The sequence below is a fragment of the Pan troglodytes genome, chromosome 5 (assembly GCF_028858775.2).
Source record: "Pan troglodytes isolate AG18354 chromosome 5, NHGRI_mPanTro3-v2.0_pri, whole genome shotgun sequence".
NCBI classification, from domain to species: Eukaryota; Metazoa; Chordata; class Mammalia; order Primates; family Hominidae; genus Pan; species Pan troglodytes.
In genome coordinates, this window is record NC_072403.2 from 42633628 (window position 1) to 42657137 (window position 23510).

The following is a 23510-nucleotide window of genomic DNA, read 5'->3' on the forward strand; positions in this document are numbered from 1 at the left end:
CAATAGCTCCTACCCAGGAGAAGACAAGAGGGAGTCTCAGGTGCAGGCACCCATATGAATTGAACCCTGGAGGCTGAGACAGCACGGAGGTTCAGAGAGCCTCAGGTGGCAGGACGGGGATGAATGTGGGAACGGGCAGAGGGAAGGGGCAGGGGCCAGCTCCTAGGGGCCTCCAAAGGCATGTGATGTGTGTTTTTATTTACATGCACAGCCAGGCGTGGTGGCTCACACCTGAAATCCCAGCACTTTGCAAGGCCGAGGCGGGTGCATCACCTGAGCTCAGGAGTTGGAGGCTAGACTGGGCAACATGGCAAAAACCCATCTCTACCAAAAATGCAAAAAAAAAAAAAAAATCGCCAGGGTGGTGGTGTGTGCCTGTGGTCCCAGCTACTTGGGAGACTGAGGTGGGAGGATAGCTAGAGCCTGGAAGTAGAGGTGGAGGTTGCAGTAAGCCGAGATTGTGCCACTGCACTCCAGCCTGGGTGAGAATGAGACTCCATCTTAAAAAAAAAAAAAAAAAGCACGCATACACAGATTGCGGGTGGCTGGCTGGGGAAACAGCATCCCAAATGAAAGAGCTTGGAACTTCACCCTGCAGGTCAGTGGATCTCAGCTGCGGTGGGAGCATCTTTCAGTATCTCTTCCCACCTCCCATGTGCGAACCAGGCTAAGGAGGTGGGTGGAATGCCCTACACAGGTTTTAAGCAGGGGAGCGATGTGGTCAGATCACTATTTTGGTGGAGTACGCTGGTTACTGTGTAGAGGACAGAAGGAAGAAAGGAGGCTGTGGCAAAGCCCCATAAGGGGGAGATGATGAGGTTGGTGGTGGTGGCCTGAGATGAGGGGAACGATGTCAGAAAACATGGGTGGTAGGCGAGCAGTGTTTGCTCGTGGACTGGATATGGAATGAGGGATGGGGATGTTAAGTATGACCTCTAAGGTGCCCTGAGCCCCCATGATGGGAATATTTGAGATGAAGCCGGCTCGCCAGGAGGACGGGAGTGCTGTGGGAGGTTTAGCTAATGCGTTCAGTTTTGGAAGGCTGAGCTCCAGGAGGGGCCAGCAGACAGCTGGACATAGGAGCCTGACACTAGGGCAATGCCAGGGCCCGAGGCACAGGTCTTTACTGGCTGAAGCCTGTTCCCTTTTCAGGCAGTTCTGATTCTAGCAAGGCCTTCCTGCCCCAAACCAGCCTCCCCCTGGGACTGCCAGAGCTGTGCTCCTTTTTCAGCTGATGGCCTTCCGATGTGTGCAGACAGTGCTTCTGCCTCCCAGTGTGGCACTTTCTCTTGTTGATTACAAAGAAGCAGGGATCAACAACTGAGAAAACAAGTCAATTGAATGCTTTCTGCTCTTAGCCCGAGAGAAACGGCTCCTTCTGGGCTTGTCAAGCACCTTTAGAAGCCAAGCTCGGAGAGATCCGACCCCTTCCCTTCACCTCCCTAAATCTCCTCAAAGGAGGCCAGAGAACGGTGGCGTCTGCTTCTCTCTGCCTGGGGTGGGGCGGGGGAGCGGGTACAAAGACAGCTTCTCTCTTTGCAGATGCAGAAAACAAAGCAATGTACTGTATTAGAGCCCTTTCAAAGAAATTCATCCACACTCCATCTTCACAATAGCCATGTTCAATCTCATTCAGCATGCGAATGTATAACAGGCACCTACTGTGTGCCCGGCAGTGCCCTGGCCAGTGAGGGGAGGCAACAGACAGGGCTGTCACCTCACCGGCCCTTGGAAAGTCTAGTTGGAACACAAGACCTGCCCACTCAGAACCAACATACAGGGCAAAGGAGTGGGGGTAGCATGGGATTTGGATTCAGTGATGGAACTCAAGGCCAGCTCTTCAACTTTGCTGGCTGAGTGGCTGCTAGCATGAGGACAGTGCCAGGATGGTAGGATGGTTGTAAAATGTGAACCTCTGGGCACACAGTGCTCAGCAGATGGTGACAGAAGACAGTGCTGACCTCTGGGTCAGGCATTGTTCCATTAACTTATTTAATTATCAGTTTGCATGGCATAGAGTAGTTCAGAGACTTAGCCAAGGTCACGTAGCTAGTAAGTGGTAGAGTCAGTATACGAACCCAAGCAGTTATTTGGGTTATAAGTATCTGCCATTAAGTGGGTTTGGCATGAGCCATGATGTCTGTGGAAGTTCAGACAAGAAAGCACGGGGACCAGAGTGGCTGGGAAGACCTCACAGAGGAGCAGAACCTGAGCTAGATTTGGAAGGTGGGGAGGGAATTGCAAAAGGGAGAGCACACAGGAGAACGCGGTGGCTCAGGCCTATAATCCCAGCACTTTGGGAGGCCAAGGCAGGAGGATCGCTTGAGCCCAGGAGCTCAAGACCAGCCTGGGAAACATAGCGAGATCCTGTCTCTACAAGAAATTTAAAAAATTAGTTGGGCATGGTGGTGCGTGCTTGTGGTCCCAGCTACTCGGGAGGCTGAGGTGGGAGGATCGCTTGAGCCTGGGAGATTGGGGCTGCAGTGAGCCAGGGCAACAGAGTGAGGCCCTGTCTCAAAAAAAAAAAAAGAGGGAGAACACACACATGCACACGCATACACACACACGCACATGCACACGCACATACATGCACACACATGCACGCACACACACGCATGCGCACACACACAAATACATGCTCACGCACACACACACACATGCAGACATTGTCCCTTGAGGGCAAATGCTACTGTTACACCTCCAGAGAGATCAGGTGCCTTGTCCGAGGCTCTCCAGCTCTGGGGCTAGAACAAGGAAGGTATCCTGACCTCATTCTCTTGAAGTTTTCATTCTGAAACAGGTAAGATACTCAGCAGGCCCTGAAACTGTTCTGATTGAAAGCACAAGGCCACCTTGAACTCAGGACCTCAGGTCTCAAGCCCAGAACCTTCGTATACTGGCTCCCATCGTGCTCCTATCTCTCTTGCTTGTGGGAAGTGCTCTTTATGGGGACGCTATAACTCGGTGATTTGGAATCAGCCAAGTCTGGGTTGTTTGTGTCTTGATTTTGCCACTTACTGAATGGTGGAACTTTGGGCAAGTTCTCGCACTTCTCCAAGACTTGGTCTCCTTAACGGTAGAATGGGACAATAACCCCTTTCTCACAGGAAAACACACCAAGCCCCCAGCCCAGTGCATGGCTCACTACAGTCCTCAGTGACTGGGCCACTTAGTAGTGCAAACCCTGGATTTCGGGTGCCCACCTCACCTCATAGATGTTGAATTGGCTCTGCCCACGGGCCAGCTCCCGGTAACTGGTGGTGAACTCCCCAATGAAGTCATGGCTGCAAGGGAAGACGGCTGCTGAGACCAAGGCCAGGCTGTGCCCTGCCTCTGCCCAGCCCCAGCCTTGCACACATCTGTTTCTTTGGCTCCCAATTCTACCTGGGACTCCACTCCAGGGGCACACGCCAGCAGACAGGCTGGGTCCGTGGGAAGAGAGCCCAGTGTTGCCCACAGAGGAAGAAACCCAATTGTCACCCAGTAAAGAGCAGGGCCCTGGAAGAACAGCACCCACTTCTACTTGGATCCTTGTTTGAACAAGGGTATTTGGGGGACAACTGGGGAAATTTGAATATGAAATGAATAGTGAATGGTATTTAAAAATATTGTGGCTGGGCGCGGTGGCTCATGCCTATAATCCCAGCACTTTGGGAGGCCAAGGCGGGTGGATCACCTGAGGTCAGGAGTTCGAGACCAGCCTGGCCAATAAGGTGAAACCCCGTCTCTACTAAAAATACAAAAATTAGCCAGGCGTGGTGGTGGACACCTATAATCCTAGCTACTCCAGAGGCTGAGGCAGGAGAATCGCTTGAACCCAGGAGGTGGAGGTTGCTGTGAGCTGAGATTGTGTCACTGCACTCCAGCCTGGGCAACAGAGTGAGACTCTATCTCAAAAAAAAAAAAAAAAAAAAAAAAAGAATATTGTTCAATGTGTCAAGTATGATACTGGCATTTGTGGGTAAGTGGGAAAGTGCCCTTATTTTTTAGACATTTTCAATGAAGCATTTAGAGGTAAAATGCCATGAAGTCTATAATTTAAGCTACATTAGCAAAACATAGATGAAGCAAATATAATAAAATTTAACAAATGTTAAATTCAGGTGATGGGATTAAAGGTGTTCATTAAACCCTTCTCTAATAAGATTTTTTTAAAACATAATGAGAGCGATGTCCAGCTGGGTGGCTGCAAGTGTTTTCTGCAGTGCCCACACCTTCTGGAGTGCTTACATCAAGCACGGCCAAGACTTGTACACAGCAGAACTCCCACTGACCCCAGGGTTGGCTCCTTTAACTTCCCCAGTCACTGCCAGAGGGCCTTGGTCAATGTGCTGGCCTGGGGCATCCAGCCGGAGACTGATGCCCAAGAGGTGTCCCTGGGGCCCCGCCCCTCCCCCGTGAGCCTACACTGTATTGTGTCTACATATTTACAGCTCTCAGCATTCTGACTATGAGCAACTTCATGGTGGGACCCAGTGGCACCTGGTAGCTGTCCCCAACTGGCACAGAAGAGGAGACTATTCCAGGCAAAGGAGTACGGGAACGCCAGGGTAAGATGAGGCAAATTCCAGGTGGAAACAATGAAGCTGACTGTGAGGTAGCTGAGAGGCAAGGAGGGGAGGGCATAGCGGCTCTGGAGCTTCTTGCAGGATGGTTGGTCTCAGGGGAAGGAGAGTTCCTTGGAAGGGGGCTTGGGTCTCACCTGGAGCTGCATTTGCATAGCACTTTACATAAGATAAAACAAACCCCCTGTCCATATCACAGACTTGGGAGGTACCAGCGGACACTGGGGGGACCTTGAAGTCCTCCTAAGTCACTCCTTGGTAGTGCCACAGAATGGAAATGTCACAAAAGCCAGGGTGACATATTTGGATTTGGCTCAGCCGACAAGTAGAAGCCAGGGAGGGTTCTGGACTGAAGCTTCGAGAGGCCTGCTCTTGTCCTCCTCTATGGATTCCCAGAAGTACTGGCCTCCCAAAGACCCTGAGTGGGAAGCACCCTCCCAGCAGCCAGGGACAGCCCTACACAGGCACTGTCTCACGGCCCATGAGTCCACTCACGCCTCCTAGCTCTCCCTTCCCACAGCCCATTCCCTCAGTCCTGGCTGTCTGCAAACAGCTCCTCTGATGAGCCGAGGGCTGTACGGGTACAATTGGCCTCCCTGCTAGGTTGTGGGGAGTCTCTGAGGGCTGGGCTCCTCTGCATCTCCGTCACCCCACAATGCTTAGCCCGAGTCTTCACGCGGAAAATGTGTCCATGAATGCTTGAAGTTCACTGGTGTCTGTGCCCTAGAACATGCACTCTTCAGAAAGCCCTAAATTCTGCCACGCGTGGGGAGATTGTGGGTACTGGCGGGCCCCTGGGCAGCTATTTGGGAAAAAGGAGGCCTCTTATGCCCCTCACACCATATCCTGCAGGACAGAGGTCCTTTGGTGCCTCCGTGGAGCTGGATGGGGAGGAGCTACTGCAGGAGAGGACCCCTCCCTCACCCTCCACACACACGCAAACCCAGGCTCCCTCACCCCCAGAGCCACTGCGGGGGGGAGCCTGGTCACAGCTCCGCATGGGAGGGCAGGGCCCAAACCCCTCCCCAGTGGCTGTCCCCATCCCCACTCACCTTCTTGCCCCCGCCCTCCTGCCTGCTTACCTGCCGTCCCGATCCCAGTCGTACACCTCCACCTTGATGGTCCTGCAAAACAAAGGCCTTTGCTGGGATGGGCCCAACCCCACACCCACGTGGCTGAGGATGAGGCCCTCTTCATGTTCCCGGACCAGACAGGGAGGCCAGGACTCCCTCTGGGCCCCAGGGCCCTGGGTGGGGAGGCAGCGGCCTGAGAGACAAGGATCTCTCTTGAGGCCTTTTAGGAAAGGCCTCAGGAAAAGGGCAGCCAGGGCTGTGTAGGGACTGCCCAGAATTTCAAGGAGAATGTGGGAAAAACAGCTGCAGACTTCAGTTCACCCCACCTTCTTCTTGGCCACTGCAGAAGGGGCATAAGCTCAGCATGGAGCCGCACTGTGGATTTACCAGGGGTGGAGGAGCGGGGAGGTGGGAGTGTGGTGCTCCCTGGATCTCAGGCCCCGGCAGGGTGGAGGGGAGGGAAGAAGACTGCTTGTTGAGGGTTTGAGGGCTTTGGGTGTGGGAGCCAGCCCTGCACGTCAGGGAGGAGCCCAGGGCCCCGGCTCGGGGATGGCCCGCTGAGCTTTTCCATCCCCACGACTGGCTCCTGAGTGAGGGTGTAATTATCTTCATATTTTAGCCTGGCTGCTTTAATTAGTTTGTTTTGACTCCTATGCATGCGGATGGGCTTTGAGAGCCCATTTTATTTTTAGCCACGTTCCCATGGCAACAGGCTAGCGGACCAGAGCTGGGAGGAGGGAGGTGGAGGGTTGCGGTTAACCCTTGGTGCCAGCTGCTCGATCCTCCAGGGATGCCCAGGGACAGGGGAGCTGCCAGGGTCCCACAGCAGGGTCAGGTTTGGGGAGGTGGGAAGGGCCTGGGGAGCTGGGGTCTTCAGCCTTCAGTTCTTAGTGGGGTGCAGAGAGGCAGCTCCCTGGGCCTATCTTTGTTAACATCCCATCATCTCGCCCATCTCCTCGGGCCTGCCAGGAGTCAGCCTTGGGCTTCTGTGGCCCCTCCAGGAGGAGGCGCTGTCTCCTTTCAGATGAGCATCCTCAGGACCAAGGGTAGGCGACAGATCCACCGCAGCAGGGCAGAAACTGTTCTGAATGAAGGAATGCCCAATAGGTTGTGCACAGACTGGATTTCTGTAAACCAGCACTCCTGTACAATGGGGCAGGCATGGAAGCCCACCATTTAAAGGAATCCTTTAGATTCTTGTGAAAAACAAAAAACCATGTCTCTCTGAGGTGAATTATTGTGGAAAGGAAAAAAAAATCACCTAAGCCCCTGAAGGTGGGTTGATGAGCTGGAAAGAGTGGAAAGACCAGGACGGCCCTACGCTTGGACCTGGGCCCCTCACTATGGGACCTGAGATGTCACTTAATCTCCCCGAGCCATAAGCCACCATTGAAAGGAGAAGTAATAACGGCCTTGCAGAACAGCTGCAAGAACAAGCTAGTAAGGCCCGCCTGCTGCATGGGAGGGTCTCTACAAAAATGCCTCCTTCTCTCCACTTCATCATTTGGCCGCGCTCTGATAGGTTTTTGTTTGTTTGTTTGTTTGTTTGTTTGAGATGGAGTCTTGCTCTGTTGCCCAGGCTGGAGTGCAATGGCGTGATCTTGGCTCATTGCAACCTCCGCCTCCGGATTCAACTGATTCTCCTGCCTCACCCTCCCAAGTGTCTGGGATTACAGGCGTGAGCCACCACACCTGGCTAATTTTTTGTATTTTTAGTAGAGATGGGGTTTCACCATGTTGGCCAGGCTGGCCTCGAACTCCTGACCTCAAGTGATCCACCCGTCTCGGCCTCCCAAAGTACTGGGATTACAGGCATGAGCCACGGCGCCCAGCCTCTGATAGTTTTTCGTATGAAATTTACTTAAATCAGGGACACTTGAGCCTAGGTACTTGGGCTTTGCAACTTCTGATTCAAGCCTGACTGCCTGGCCAAATCAGTGGCAGCTTTTCAGACACAGACTCCCAGGCCCAGCTCTGGGCAAGACTCAGGAATCTGTTTTCAAGGCTTCCCTAGTGACTATGCTGTATGTGTTCTGGAGTGATGACCTCCACCCCACTGTCAGATGGGAAAATTGGGCCCTAAGAGCCTCCAGTGACTTGCCTAGAGTCACCCAGCTGAGGGTCTGAGCCAGAACAAGACCAAGGCCCTGACTCCCAGTCCAGGACTTCGGTCATGGCCCCACAAGGCTGAAGTCTCTCTACCCCTGCCCAGTGGCCTCCCAGTCCTTCCCCAGACCGCTAAGCTCTACAGGGGACCTTCAGAGACCCCAGCAAAGAATAGCTCTCCTCTGACCACCAACGCCAGCCCCTCGGGTGACTAGATGGGTGATGGCCACAAGCTCAGAGGCTGGAGGAGGACCCCAGTCGTGGTGACAGCCCTGGATATCCACAAAATCACTGGGGAAAGTTTTAATCCCAGGCCAGAGGGCCTAATTTAATTGGTCTGGATAGGACTCAGGCCTGGGTAGTTTTGAAAAGTTCTGTGATGGATTCTAACGTGCAACCAGAGCCACTGACCTTCTCTAGAAGACAGCACTAGTTTTCAAACTTGGTTGCAATTTGGAATCCCCCCGAGAAGCTTTAGAAATACTGACACCAATGTCTTACCCGAGAGATTCATGATCAGTTGGTCTGGAGTGCAACCTGGGCATGGGAATTGTTAAAAGCTCCCCAGGGGGATTTGAACTTGCAACCCAGGTTGAGACCACTGAATGAGATTCCTGTGCAAACTCGGCCTGGCCTCCATTAAGGCTCCAGGGATGGCTGCAGCCTGGGGGTCAGATTAGCTCAAAGTCTGTACCTCCAGCCTTGGGAGAGAAGGAGGTGAGAGAAATAGTGCCCAGAGACAGGGGGAAGACCATGGGGAGAAGACAAATAAGGCTTTGACTACCCTATTCACAGTTCTTTTTTTTTTTTTGAGACAGAGTCTCGCTCTGTCGCCCAAGCTGGAGTGCAGTGGTACGATCTCGGCTCACTGCAACCTCCACCTCCTGGGTTCAAGCGATTCTCCTGCCTCAGCCTCCTGAGTAGCTGGGATTACAGGCGCATGCCATCATATCCGGCTAATTTTTGTATTTTTAGTAGAGACGGGGTTTCACCATGGTGGCCAGGCTGGTCTCAAACTCCTGACCTCAAGTGATCCGCCCACCTTGGCGTCCCAAAATGCTGGGATTAGAGGCGTGAACCAGCGTGCCCAGCCATATTCACAGTTCTGTGGCTGTCCACCCTGGTTGGGCTGCCTGAAGTCACTGCAGATGCCACTTGTCACCTGCTGGCCTTGGCTCCCAACCCCTTAGCACAGGGCCAACAAAAGCTGCGGTCCAGCTGACTGTGACTTCTGGGGCCGGCACCCAAGAGAACAGGCTTATTGGGTGTGGGAAAATGAAATGGGCTTCTGCAGACCACCAAATGAACACCTTATCTGGCATACAAAGGCTCAGGACAGAGGCCTAACCTAGGAGGCAGCAAAGTGGGCGGAAAAGACCTTCGGCTGTGGGGTGAGCAGCCCTGGCTGGCAGTCTCAGCTCTTCCAAGTACTAGGTCTGTTGCCCCGAGCAACTGGCTTAACCCTCAGACACTCCCCTCCTTTCCAAATTGAGAAAAATCACAGCCACTTTGGAGCTGCTGTGCAAGTAAACTATCTCCACGTACAGTCAGCGCTGGACACATGTTGCTCTGTTCCTGTCTAAAACACTCCATCCCTTTATCCAAGCTCCTGTCTCTCAAACAATTCCCATGCTTCTTGAAAATATCAGCTCCATGAGGCCCGGGATTTTTGCTTGTTTGTTTCCTGCTGTATCTTCAGCTTCTAGAACAGTGCCTGGCCTATATCAGGTGCTGTATACATATTTGTTGGCTGACTGAGAGCTCCTAACAATGTGATGAAATGGACTGTGCAGGTAATAATACCTTCATTCTACAAAATCACAAAAGGAGGCCAAGAGTATGTGGCTCTCCGTGAGTCACACAGCTGGTCAGTGGTGATGCCAGGAGTCAGTGACCTGGGCCTCTGGACACCTAGAGCCACAATGACAGAGCCAGATATGTGTGAGCCTGGGCAAGCCAGCAGGGATGAGAGACACCAGCCAAAACGCCAGGCTGCCCCCACGGCACACCAACTAGCTCTATCTATAGTTTCCTCCCAGCTGAGCTGCAAGGTCTGCCTCCTAATGAGCCTCTGCCTGGCAGGGGGAAGGTTTCCCTGCGGCTTACAAGTCCCGAGGGCTGACAGGCCCTGAGGGGTTTTGCCTTAAATGGACTTGAGTCAGTCCAACACTCAACTCTTCAGGAAGAGGAGCATCAGGGCCTCATCTGGGGCAGGCAGTGAGACTGGCGGCAATCTCGGCCCCCAGGTTGCACTGCGCAACACCGGGCAGTGCCGCGGTGACTGTGCCTCCCGTCTGAGCCTCAGCTTCTGCATGTGAATACCGAGAACGGTACGACACCCTTCATCGAGGCCATCTGTGGAGGTGCCTGAGAGGGTGCCTGGCCCTCCTGGGAGCTCATCTGTGGCCGGATGCAAAAGAGAAGGAACTCATACATCAAGGGTGCCAGGCAGAAGTGGGAAGCTGCGGTGACTCCTTTCCTCTCTCCAGGTGAGGACTCCACACTCTTAACACCCTCTTAAAATCTACTCATTCAGCATCAAGGTGTGAGCAGCCTGACCCAGACAACTGTGGTTTAACAGGGACAAATCCTCAAGTCACAGAACATTAAGAGAGTAGGGCAAATTCCAGGAAGGCAGGGGAAGTGCTTCTTGTCATCACCCCACTTTACCCCACCGGAAGGCTGGCTTGGCTCTGATCCTGATGCCACTTCCTGTGACTTCAGCTCTGCTCAGCTAGGTCACTCAGTTTTGGCCTTGTGTGGACTGGACACATAGCAAAGGCAGGGAGACTCCAGGCCAGAGGGCCAGGCCAGAGGCAATTTCAACAGGAGGGAAATGCAGCTTCTCCTTACTCTGGCAAGTTATATAATATCTTCTCTTCTATTTCCCTTGTAAAATGGGCACAGCACTAGACCCGGCTCCTAGAGTTATTGTAAAATTTAAATTCACAAAATAAGATAACGCATTTAAACCAATTAGAATACAACTTGGTCCATGTCCTAAGTCCTCAGTAACTGTAATCATATTAACTGGCTTCTACACCCATCATTCCAAGAACACTGCCCTTTCTCATCAGGCCCAGGTTCTCATTCTCCTGTACCTCTTCTCACAATAGGAGGGGATGCTCCCTGACCGTGCCACCCTCCTCTTAGTTCCCTCCTATCCCTCTGACCATCTCCTCTTCTTTCTTGCTCCTGGCCTCTGGCATCACCCACAGGGCCTCTCAGGGCACCAGATCTCTGGCCACCCCCCTCCTGGAGACCCTAGACTGCTGTCCCCTCCTGCTTTAGCTGTGCCTGGTCCACAGCTGCCTCCTCTCAATGTGGCTGAAACCATGTTTACCTCTCTTTCCCCAACCTCTCAACAGCAGCAGCTCGTTTTCAAACAACAAACATAATCTTTATAACTTAAGAAGGATAATTTTTTTAAAAATGGGTTTCAGATAGGCTGTGAAAAGAACTGCGGAACACAAATCTGTGAGTAAGAATCTGGCTGCCGATCACACTGCCCATTTCTGTCGGTGGTGCCACCTTTTCCTGCCCTCAAACGCTGAACCATTATCCCTTCCCCTCTTTCACTCCCTTACCCAGGCAGGTACCAAGGCCTTTTGGGTCTTCCTCTTCCTTCTTGCTGTTCCCCTCTCCTCTCCCCTCTGAATTATTTGGTATTAAAGCCAGAAGGACGTTAATGCTTTGAGGACTAAAACCAATCCAAGCAGCTTCCCTACCTCTAATCAGAAAGCAGAACTGCCCCTAACCCCTGAGCAAGGTGCTCATTAGTAAGCCTCCCCCAGATGCACCCTGGTCACAGCCCTGTCATGCCATGTCTTGGCTATCTGACAACAGAGCATAGGGATTAACAACACAGAATCTAGAGCCAGGCTGCCGGGGTCCAAATCCTGGTTCTACCACCGGCTGGCAGCAAGACACTGGGCAAGTGACTTAATCTCTCAGGGCCTCTCTGTCTCCTTACCTGTAAAATGTGGCTAGCATCAGCACCTCCTTGCAATGAGCTAATTGTTGGGGGCACTAAATTAGTTCCTATACATAAAGCACTTAGAGCAGGGCCTGGCCCATGGTTAAGTGCTAGAGGAGTCTTCGCTATTATTATGACCTGTCTGTCTCCCCACTGGCCTGGGAGCAACCTAAGAGGGAGGCTTGGGTCAATAGGCCCCCACAGCACCCAACACAGTGCCTGGGGCCTGACTGGCTTGGAAGACACGGCTGCTGGATTAAATCAACTACGTTCTGTGAGGCTCCAAGAGGTGTCTTGGAAGGAGGGGACAGTGGCCCCATTTTCCTGCATAGGGCCCTCCCCTGCCTACCCTGGAGGGCCTTCTGATACTGGCACCTCCTGAGTGTCTGTTGGGTGCGTGGGTTACACTGGGGCTGGGGGGCGGGGGGATAGGCCTGATCATTCTTGGAGCCAGAGTGACATCCCTGGCCTCCTTGATTAACACTACTGTCAGTCACGTTATGGAAGATCTGCTTCTGGACATGGGGGAGAGCCATCCTGCAGCGAGATGAGGCTAGGCTCTGCCTCAGAGGGGGAGGTGGGAGCCTGCCCCTCCCACCAAATAAATACTCACCTCCTCCAACGGCCCAGAGGTGAAGCCAGGCCTCCGAGCCCTGCTGCCCCTTTCACTGTCCCTGACAAAGCTGGCTCCTGCAACCCTGGGAGCTCCTCTCTAGAGATACAGGGTTGTGAGGGGTCAGTTGGGCCAGGGATCCCCAATTCCTTCTGCCCTGTGAGACTTTAACTGCCATACTCTCCCATCCTCCTACCTTGAATTTCCTCTCACTTTGTTTCCATCTCCCTTTATTCCCGTGCCCCTGTCCCCAGGATCCTCCACCCCTGACTTTCCAGCCTTTCCTGGGCCTTCTTTAGAACTCACTGCTCCAACCAGCCCGTCCTCTCATCCCCTCACCCACTCTAGAAGCCCCAGGAGCCAGCTAGATGTGTAACAGAGGCTTGTTTGACTGCAGCGCTAAGACCGTCTTTGTTCCCAGTCTTATTTTGTGCACTTATTTATCTGTCTAAAATACATGCGCACATCTGTGCTCCCTGTGGTCAGACCACAGGCTCCCTAAAGATGGGAAGGCGACCCTGTTCGCTTAAATGCCGCACAGCTAGAGGCGCCACGCTGGGACACAGGAGGCACTCAGTGACCACCTGTGGAACAGATTGTGGCTCTTCTGTCCCAGCCAAGAGGCAGGAAAAAGAACAAGCTCATGTCTCAAACTGGCAGCCTGGGGGTTTCTTCGGAGGGAAACAGGGGTGCCTGGAGGCCATTCATCTGCTGATCATCCCCTCAACATGCCTTTTCAGGCTCCCAGCTGCCCCAAGGTGTCTGGTTTTGTTTGTTTGTTTTCTTTTTTGTTTTTAAGGTTTTCTTTTTTTTTTTCTTGAGACAGCATCCCAGGCTGGAGTGCAGTGGTGCAATCATAGCTCATTGCAGCCTTGAACTCCTGGGCTCAAGTGATCCTTTCACCTCAGCCACCTGAGTAGCTGGGTCCACAGATGTGCGCCACTACACCCAGATAATTTTTTTTAATGTTTTAATTTTTTTAAATTTAGTTTTAAATTTTTAAATTTTTTTTTGTAGAGATGGGGGTCTCACTATGTTACCCAGGCTGGTCTTGAACTCCTGGATTCAAGCCCATCTCAGCCTCCCAAAGTGTTGGGATTACAGGCGTGAGCCACCACGCCTGACCCCAGGTGTCTGTTTCGACACCCCAGTGCTCCTGTCGGAGTGGCCCAAAGAGGCCCAGCTTTCTTAGCTGTCCAGAGAGCCCTGCCCGTGAGCCCCCTACCAGCTCACCCACCTGAGCTGCAGCAATCACCAGGAGACAGGGATGGGTTCTCCTGACTCAACAGAAACCAACACAGTCTCACAGCTCCCATTTTGGGTGGTGGCCCCACTCGCTCTCTCGGCGCTTGCTACAATGTATAATTACATGTTTCCTTGTGTGATTATTGGATTAATGTCTGCCTCCCCTACTGGCATGTAAACACCACTAGGTTGGGTGAAGGGTGAAGACTGCACCCTGCTGACTTCCCAGCATCTAGCACAGTGCCTGGTACATGACAGGGGTTCCCTAAACATTTGTGGATGAGATGCTGAATTTGGTATTTTAGGCACACCAGAGCCTTGTTGTGTAGGTTGTGTCGTGTGAGCGTCAATGCAGTCCTGTAGAGTAGGCAGACATTTTAATACCCATTTTACAGATAAGGAAACTCAGGCTCAGACAGGTCAAGGATTGCCCAGGTTGACAGTGCTTTTTGGTCACAGAGTCAGAATTAGCAACCAGGTATCTGGTATCTACACTCAACAATCTACACTCAAATGATGATGAAGATGATAGCCAACATGTAATAAGAGTAGGCATATGTTAAAACAAAAAATCTAGCCTGGGCAACATGGTGAAACCCCATGTCCACCAAAAACACAAAAAATTAGCCGGGCGTGGTGGTGCATGGTTGTGGTACCAGCTACTCAGGAGGCTGAGGTGGGAGAATTGCTTGAGCCCAGGAGGCGGAAGCTGCAGTAAGCTGAAATCGGTGAGATGAGAAAATGTCCCTTCACTCCAGCCTGGGTGAAAGAGTGAAATCCCATCTCAATTAAAAAAAAAAAAAAAAAATCTGCCAGGCATGGTGGTTCACACCTGTAATCCCAGCACTTTGGGAGACAGAGGTGGGTGCATTGCTTGAGCCCGGGAGTTTGATACCAGCTTGGACAACACGGCGAAACCAGTCTCTACAAAAATAAAAAATTAGCTGGGCGTGGTGGTAGGTGCCTGTAGTCCCAACTATATTCAGGAGGTAGAGGTGGAAGGATCGCTTGAGCCTGGGAGGTCCAGGCTGCAGTGAGCTGTGATGGCGCCACTGTCACTGCATTCCAGCCTGGGTGACTGAGCGAGACGCTGTCTAAAAAAAGAGAAAGAAATCCCAGAAGCTCTTTGCACTCTACCCCGTTTGTTTATGGCAACTAGGCTGGCAGGATGTATCCCTAGGATCTTGACTCCCCAGCCTGTTGGCCAGGAATTGGGACCAGCTGCTTCTGCCTGCATCAACACCCTGCTTCCCTGCTGCCATCTGCTCCTCCACTGGGAACAATGAAAAGACAAGCTGCTGAGCTCCAGGCCTGGGCACCCGGGACACCCATCTGGGTTTCCCTGGAATCCTGGGCACTTCCCATCCCCCTAACCTTGGGAGTTTCCCACCAGTGGGGATGCCAGACAGAGGGGAAAGAGGTGGGGCGGGTGGGGAGAAGAGGATCTGTGAGGCTGTGAAGAGGCAGACATTGCCGGGTGCAGCAGGGGAAGAGTGGAGGGGCTCACCAAGCCCCAGCCTGTGCAGGGCACCCCCTACTGCACAACTCCAGAAGGCCTCATTTCTACTGATGGGACTGACCACGTCAATATGAATGGGGCCTCCCTCACTTGTGCTTGGGGAGGGCCCAGAAGCAGAAGAAAAAAAGAAGGGACATTTTCTCATCTCACCGATCGTAGTCGCCGTTGCAGAGGGCTCTCACGGGAATGGAGAAAGTTTGCCAGACTGGATTTAGGGTGTTCTTCATGACCTCGGTCTTGTGGCAAATGGTGAACCTGGTGAAGAAGAAGAGAGGGAAAGGCTGTCAGGCCCAAACCCAAGGGAGGCGAATGCAGGTCAACAGAGGAGTCAGCTGGTTCACATCTCTGGTTCCTGGATGACGGAAATGATGGCTTCAAAAGGTGATGAGCTGCCCATCACTGACAGCAGCCAAGCTGATACTAGGCGGCCATTTGCTGGAGATCCTGCAGAAAGGGTTCCTGTACCAGGTGAGGACCTGGAGGTGGGGACAAGTCCCAGGGTGTCAGGAACCCTGGGTTCTAGCCTCTGCTCTGGGGCCACCTCACCGTGTGACCTTGAGCAAGCTCTCCCCTCTCTGGGCCTCCAGCTCCTCACCTGTAAACCCAGGCAGTTACCCTCTATCAAAGATTCTCCATCTGCAATCCACAGAAGGATGAGCAGATGAACCTCAGGGGTCTGTGAACCCCGGAAACACTAGGAGAAATTAGATGTATGGGTCATTTGTGCCTGCTGCTCCCCTGGCCTGGAATATTCTCTCCTCCACTTCCATCTTTGTGACTCACTCCTCACTACCTTCAAACGCCATCTCCACGAAACCTCCCCTGACTACCGTATCTAAAATTGACAACTGCCTGGTCTCCTGCCTCTCACATCCCCTAGACTCCTCCCAGACTTTTTTTTTCTATTTCATTTGTCACCATTTGACATTTTGATATAGTCTATTTTTTCCTTATTTATTCTGCTCATGGTCTGTCACTAAAATGTAAGTTTCATAAAAGCAAGGATTTTTGTCTCTTTTGATCACTGGCACATCCCTAGTGCCTAGAACAGTGCCTGGCACTTCGTAGGTATTCAATAATTCTTTTTAAATGAATCAATGTATTTCTTGGGGGGCGAGTTTCCATAGCTTTCACTGGTATGTCAATCCAATGAAATTAAAGCCCCTAACTTAGACGATCTCTAAGACCCTTTCTGCTTTTCCCGTCTGAATCCATGAACCTGTTTTGCAAACTAAAAGTTCAGAATTGACTTATCCCAGATGGGCCCGAATCTAGTGTCCCTGCCCACGCCCCATGCCATGCTTCGCTGGACCCATCCTGGAGGCCAGCCCTGCCACATGGATGGGCAGCCACTACCAGGGCTGAGCTGGGGGCAGGGGCGTCTCTCTCAGATCTCCCACAACCCGCCCCAGCTACATCTCTGGTTGGAAAGGTCACCCAAATAAGTGCCTGGGCTCCACCCATACCCACACAGCCGGTGTCATTTCTTCTCTGGCAATTTTCAAGTCAAAATGTCATTCTGTCACCATGGCTTAGCATTTTTCTTCTCTGCTCCTTCTCACCCACCCACTGGAGTGTGGAGATGCATGTGGGAGACCTCCCCACACACCCCGGAGCTGGTGGTGAGGATGGGAATGGGGATGGGAGCAGGAGGGGCCACAGCTGCCCCTGACTGGGGCAGGCAGGTGGGGCAGGAAGGCAGTGGGGGGACGGGAGCTGGAGGGACAACAAGGAGTAGGGAATGGGTAGTCCCAGAGGGATGGGGGATGATACTGTGCAGAAGCCCTGCTAGGCTCCAAATACCACCCCCCAAGCATCACACAGACCCCTGTGGACCCTCTGCAGCCTCCCACCTCTGGAACCACTGACTTCTCCCTTTCCCTCCTCTCGCTTGAGAGCCAAGCTTCGCCAGGTGTTCTAAGTGATCAGGTGCAGCTCCAGGGGCACAGCAGGTGCCTCCTTGCCTTGTCCCTCCTCCTGTGGCTGGTGTGACAGTTCCCTCTCCTGGCTCCCTCACTGACCTTCCTCCTAACTGGGGGTGTCACTGCAGGCCTTCCACTCCTTTCCCGGCAAACCCTCAGTGACCACCCTGTTCTCACCAGCGCAGCCATCGCCCTTTCACAGGGGCGGGATACTGGCCCACCGCTAGGGAGGCCTCCGAATCAGTTTCTTCAGTGCCCCACGCGATCCCCTAGAAGGGATCAGTGTCTCCTTGCCCCCGGAATGCTCCAGCTCACACTTGGAATGAAACTTGCCCCCCAATAAACTCCCACGACCTCCCGGGTCTGATCAGACCAGTTTCCCTGCTGCTCTGCAAGCACTCTGGGTTCCCTTGGCTCCACTGCCAGGGAGAGGGCTCTGACTTTGGTCCCATCCAAGTCCGGCTGAGTGAGGTCCCCTCATTGTCCTTTTGCCCCCTTCCTCCCCTCCCCAGTTCCTTCCCCTGCATTTCCACGGCACAGCTCCAGGGTGGGAGCTGGTAGTACCTCCCACCTGTTCACCATGTCGGTCACGAGGCTCTCCCTTTCCCCGCACCCTCCCCACCCATCCTACACAGCGCTCTGCTAGAGCAATCTTTCCCAATCACCCTTTGCAGCGCACCCCTCTCCTGTTCCCAAATCCCTCTCCTCCTCCCAGCCGGCCCCAGCCAGACAAGCCCAGCTTGACCCTGACTCTGCCTCCCTGGAGGGGGCCTGTGTGGACGCCCGGAACAATATGCAGGCCTTTTCCTCCCCAACATCAAGTCAAGTCAAAGTCAACAGAATTATTTAAAGAAATCCTTCTGGGAGTCCTTTGGTGAGACAAAGAATCCTTTTGTCATGCAAATGATCATACCTAATTTCCCTTGTTTTGTACGTTCAGGAAAACTGATTTTTAAATCAGTTTTCCCTTGAACTGAAACACACCTCCTCCTCGCTGCTCCCCTGCCCAGCCCCCCACCACCACCACACACACACACACACACACACACACACACACACACACACACACACAATTTCAAGGGGAATTGGGGGGACGGTCTTTCTGCCCTCTGGGCACACTTGCTTTGCCCAAATGTTTCTCCCTTCTCTAGCCCTTTATTCTTCCCTGCTCCCCCCACCCCCACGGCAGGGACCCATTTTCTTCCTCTCCTTTAAAACCCGTTTCCAAGTTTCCCTTCTCCAGCAGCGCTTCTCTAATTAACCTCCCTGGCCCCATCGCTTCCTCATTCTGCAGAATCCCAGCCTGTAAGTGGCCACAGCCTGCCAGAATCATGGTGCTTAAAGAGACTGTGGAGACCACATAATCCAACTGGTTCATTTTACAGATGAGAAAACAGGCCCAGAGAGGGGTCTTCACTTGCCCAGGGTCACACAACAGGCTGCTGGGGAGGACCTAGGTCCCCAGACCTTCCACCCAGAATCTGTCTCCCTGCATATATTACTGACCTACATTTGCCAACATGTTGTGTATGCTTCCATCTTATTGTGGGTGGCTTCTAGATTAGGGAGAAGAGAGGAGGAAATAGGGGCTTCAAAGTCTGGAGTTTCAAATGAAGCCTATGGCAGAGTGTGGGGCCGGGCAGCAGAAAGGGTCCAGACTGGCCCTGTTGTGTGGGCAGTAGCGGGGGGCCAGGCTGGGGGCTGCTCAGAGGGCTGTGAGGACAGGGGGCTGGGCTTGGAGATAGGAGCTGATTTGTGTAGAATGAAGGAGCTATCAGAGGTTTCCCATGAGGGACTGGCCCCCTATTCCTGCCCTAGCCCTGTTTTTGCCTAATCCCCCCACCCTCCAAATACCTAGCTCCCACCACTCAGTACTATTGCTGAGACCCACAGAATGGCACCACCAGCTTAGAAGCTGCTGCCACCTGCCACCGACCACACCTAGGTGCTCAGGGCACTACCCTGGGGCCCCGGACTTCCACCCAGAGCCCTTGCCCTCTCTAGAGCAGAAGGAGATGGGCCCAAGCCACCCTGCCTGGCAAGTCACCACCACCCGTCCATCCTTGACCCCAGAAGGGACGAGAAGGCACAGTGCACAAGTGCCCCCAGAAAACTCACGTTCCATCCTCGTTGCTTCTGTAGAATACCAAGAAGGGGTCAGATTTCCCGAAGAAATCTTTCTTGTCCAGCTTGTTGGCACAGAACTGCATGGTGGCGACATCCTGGTGGGAGGGAGGGAGAACGGGGTGTGAGGCAGGAGAAGGTGGAAGCACAGCTCCCAGACCCCGGCAAGCATGAGGAGTCCAGGCACCAGCCCTGGTTGGAATGCACCGACTAAGTGCCAGGCCCTTATTCCATCCTCAGACGGCCCCCCAGCAGGCCTAGCAGACCACTTGGGTGGGGAAGCACGTAGAGTCCACAGCTGCCCCAGTGTGAATCCTAGCTCTGCCACTTTCTCTATGTGAACTTGGGCAAGGTAGGTGACCTCTTGGAGCCTCAGTTTCCCCTCTGGAACATGGGGTTGATGATAGCACACATCTTGTGGGGTTTTCATGAGGACTAAATGAGATCAAGTGTGTGACATACTTGGCAGAGTGAGGCATGTGGCAACCCCTTGATGGATGTGAACACACGTGGTTTCATTACACTTTCACTGAGTGGCTCGGAAAGGTGACATAGCAAAGCCAAGGCCAGTCTGAGCTTGATCTGCAAGCCCCAAAGCCCTCTCTCTGGTCACGTTGCCTCACCACCTCACACCTATGTGTGGTTCCTGGAGGAAGTTTGAGTTTCGGCATCACTTTCACACCCACCAACTCATGATAGGCTCACCCAATGCTCTCAGGTAGATACAGTGGGGTCTGTGGCCCATTTCACAGCTAAGAAGCCAAAGGCTCAGAGCAGGGAGTGGCTTCCCCAAGTTCACCAAGCAGAGCCCACCTGCTGAGTCCCCAGCCCTGCTCCCTGCCCCAGCTGACCCAATACGCAGAGGTGTCCCGGCCCTGGTGAGGATCTCTGGACCCCTCAGCCCCTCAGCTCTCTGGGGCCAATGGGGCACTGGGCAGAGATGTCCCTGTTGTCCCCTTCACCCCTCCCGTGTGGCCTCTGCAATTTGAAAACTCTGCATCCTGACAAATCACCTTCGAACCAGCTGAGCTCAGGGCTCTGTCGTCCAGACCCCAGGAGTTGCCCTGCTCTTGGGGTCACTCCGCTCCCTCACACATCCCCCCTTCCTATTTTTTTTTTTTTTTTTTGAGACGGTGTCTCACTCTGTCGCCAGGCTGGAGTGCAGTGGCGCCATCTCGGCTCACTGCAAGCTCTGCCTCCCAGGTTCATGCCATTCTCCTGCTCAGCCTCCCGAGTAGCTGGGACTACAGGCGCCTGCCACCACACGAAGCTAATTTTTTGTATTTTTAGTAGAGATGGGGTTTCACTGTGTTAGCCAAGATGGTCTTGATATTCTGACCTCATGATCCACCCGCCTCGGCCTCCCAAAGTCCTGGGATTACAGGCGTGAGCCACTGCACCTGGCCCCCCCTTCCTCTTAATGAGGGGGAGTGTCTTGAGAAGGGTGACCCACAGCCCAGTGAGGACCAAAACGGTGGCAGAGAAGAAGACGTAGCTCCCATGAAGTTGAAGGACTCAGTGACAAGGTTCAGCGGTGGCTACGGTGGTTAGGAATACGGCTGCTGGAGCCAGGCTGCCTACTTCAGTCCCAATCCCATCCCTCCTTAGCTGCATGACTTAAGGCAAGTTATTCACCCTCTGTGTGCTCAGTTTCCCTACTTATAAAATGGAGGTAATGGCAGTGCCCATCTCATAGGCTCGTGAGATAAAGTGAGTTAACAGGAGTACAGCGCTGTGTGCGTGTGAGCTGTTATTATTTGAACACCTGTTTCCCCGCCCAGCCACAGTGTGTGTGACCTCTGTCCCTGCCCCACTCCCACCTCCAGCACCTCACATGCCTTCTCTCGGGGACATCTGATGACAACAAACACAGCCTCCATTCATTCACTCACTCACTCACTCATTCATTCAACATTTATTAGATGCCGTCTGTGTAGGACAGTCACTGAGCTCAGCACTTCACACCCCTTATCATATTTAGTCCTCAAAATAATCCTTTGTTACTTTTTACAAATGAGGAAGCTGGAGGTTGGAGAAGTTAGGTGACCTGACCGAGATCACCAGCTGGTAACTGGTAAAGCAGAAAATTCACACATAAATAAACTAATTTCAAAGTCATGCCTCTTCCAGTACCACTCTGCCCCCCTGAGAGAGAACAAATTACATTTCACCACTTCCCTGTTTTCTTTAGAATCGGCTGATTTCTTCAGACTCTGGGCTTGCCTGGGCAGGGAGGGGCTGCATTCCGGTTACCCTGGGATGGGGAAGAGGCTGTAAGCACGGGTGGTGCTGGAGACAGAATGACCTGCCCAAGGAGGTGCCCAGGTAATGACGACTTTTATTATGCCTCTCATCATCGCCCACCAGACAGGGAGAAGGAAGCTGGATTGGGGGCTTCCAAGGCCCTAGAAGCTCCAAGAATCCTGGAGCCTCCAGAGAAATCTAGGACCTCAGGCCCCGAATAAAAGAACAGCTGACTTACTGAGCACTTACTAGATGCTAGGACCTGTGTTAAGCCTTCATACTTTATACAACCATACAAAATAACTCTTGTTTCCCTATTTTACAGATGAAGAAACTGAGGTTTTTAGAGGTTAAATCATATGCCCAAAGTCCTAGAGTGCGTAACTCAGACAGTCAGATTTCAGAGTTTTCACTCTTATCCCTCCAGAAAAGTCGCTAGGCTTCTAAAGCAGCAGGGCAGGCACACCCTCCTCAGGAGAAAGTTCTAATCCCGTCCCATGCTGGATGGAAGGAACACTTTAAATGCCCACCTAGGGAGCCCCATCCATGTCCTGGGACAGGGATGTGGCCCAGGACTTGATGGGCTACTCGCTGGCTGTATAAATTGGGGGGCCCAGAGCAAAGGGAAAACGTGGGGCCCCCTGTTCAAAAACAATCAGGAGATTCAAGATAGTGACAGCAGAGCATTAAACTAAGCACAGGTCCCCGTGTGACTACACAGGCCACACGCCTCTGCAGCTGGCCCTGTCTCCTTCCCACAGAGGTGACCCGCAGTGGCATCAGAAAACCACCAAGAGAGGCCCAGATTCCCAGGGGAGCAGCGGGGATGGCCCCACAAGGAACTCAGAGCTCAGAGCTCTAGTCCTGGCTCTGTATAGCCTTGAGCAGGTCACTCAAGCTCTCAGAGCCTCAGTTTCCTCGCCTGTGGAGCGTGGAATGGGATGACCACCACAATCCTTTTAAGCTGAGCAGTAGATGCCACATGGGGAACACTGAAATAGCCATCTCTTGTGGGGAGCAGTGGCACTCAGGGGACAGTGAGGAAAGCCAGGATCCCCCCAGCCTTCCCAGCCCTGGCCAGGGTTTGATTGTCATTATCATGATCTCGCACGAATCTGGAAGTCGCCTGAGTGACACTCTTACCTGAAGAAACACAGGCAAGCCACCCAGGACCTGTTCAGCCTGCACTGGTATAAAATGCATACACTTGAAACAACCAAACAGAGGCCACAAAATCCAGAGGCAACAGCTCTTAGTTTTGCTTCCTAGGAACCCCTCAGGCCCTGTGAGATCAGGAATGGGGGAGAAATATTAGAAAAAATGAAAGAACTTGACAGGCCATAAGTTCCAGGGACATTCAGTGCTCCACTGGGAGGGCTGCTGTCTCAGCCTAGCACCCGATGGCGAAAAATGGCACAAAGGGACAGGCACAGTGGCTCACGCCTGTAATCCCAGCACTCTGGGGGGCCGAGGTGGTGGATCACCTGAGCTCAGGAGTTTGAGACCAGCCTGACCAACATGCCAAAACCCCGTCTCTACTAAAAATACAAAAATTAGCCGGGCATGCCTGTAATCCCAGCTACTTGGGAAGCTGAGGCAGGAGAATCGCTAGAACCTGGGAGGTGGAGGTTGCAGTGAGCCGAGATCGCACCACTACACTCCAGCCTGGGCAACAAGAGCGAGACTCTGTCTCAAATAATAAAACAAAAACCAAAAAAAACACACACACATACACACACACACACACACACACACACACACACACACACACACACACACACAAAACGGCACAAAGGAGCCAAGGGCCACCTGGTTGGAATCCTAGGTCTGCCACCTCCCGGCTGAGCAGCTCCTAGTGGGTAACTTAACCTCTCTGAGGCTGGGTAATGTAGAAGAATAGCGCCCCCTTGTGAGCCTGTGGAGAAGGCGAAAGGAGATGGCCTGTGTCACATCCTGGTCCACAGTGCCTCACACAGAGCAGGAGGTAACACTTGCAGAGTGCCACCTCATACCGGGGTGAACCATATGAAATTGCCAATAATCAGCTGTTGTTTGCCTATGAAAATGGCAATATAATATGGTTCTACCCACACAGGCACACAGAGGGGAACAACACACACTGG

The 23510-nt window shown here is 52.9% G+C and overlaps 1 protein-coding gene across 10 annotated transcripts in view; it reads right to left on the reverse strand.

Annotated features, from left to right (window-relative positions):
- CPNE5 (copine 5) overlaps positions 1-23510 on the reverse strand; it is a 99182-nt gene that overhangs the window by 18904 nt on the left and 56768 nt on the right. For 8 of the 10 annotated variants that reach the window (XR_010157987.1, XM_009451158.5, XM_001173253.6 and 5 more), the window contains 4 exons: positions 19138-19241; positions 15248-15352; positions 5648-5689; positions 3209-3284 (listed from right to left, as the gene is read on the reverse strand). Coding sequence is in view for 7 of the 10 variants with exons in the window: in XM_009451158.5 (XP_009449433.1) it covers positions 3209-3284; positions 5648-5689; positions 15248-15352; positions 19138-19241 (327 nt within the window). In the remaining 3 variants the exon portion in view is untranslated. Of the gene's footprint in view, positions 1-3208; positions 3285-5647; positions 5690-6025; positions 6109-15247; positions 15353-19137; positions 19242-23510 lie in introns of those variants that run through there. The other 2 variants (XM_016955358.4, XM_054685739.2) reach the window with 2 other exon arrangements.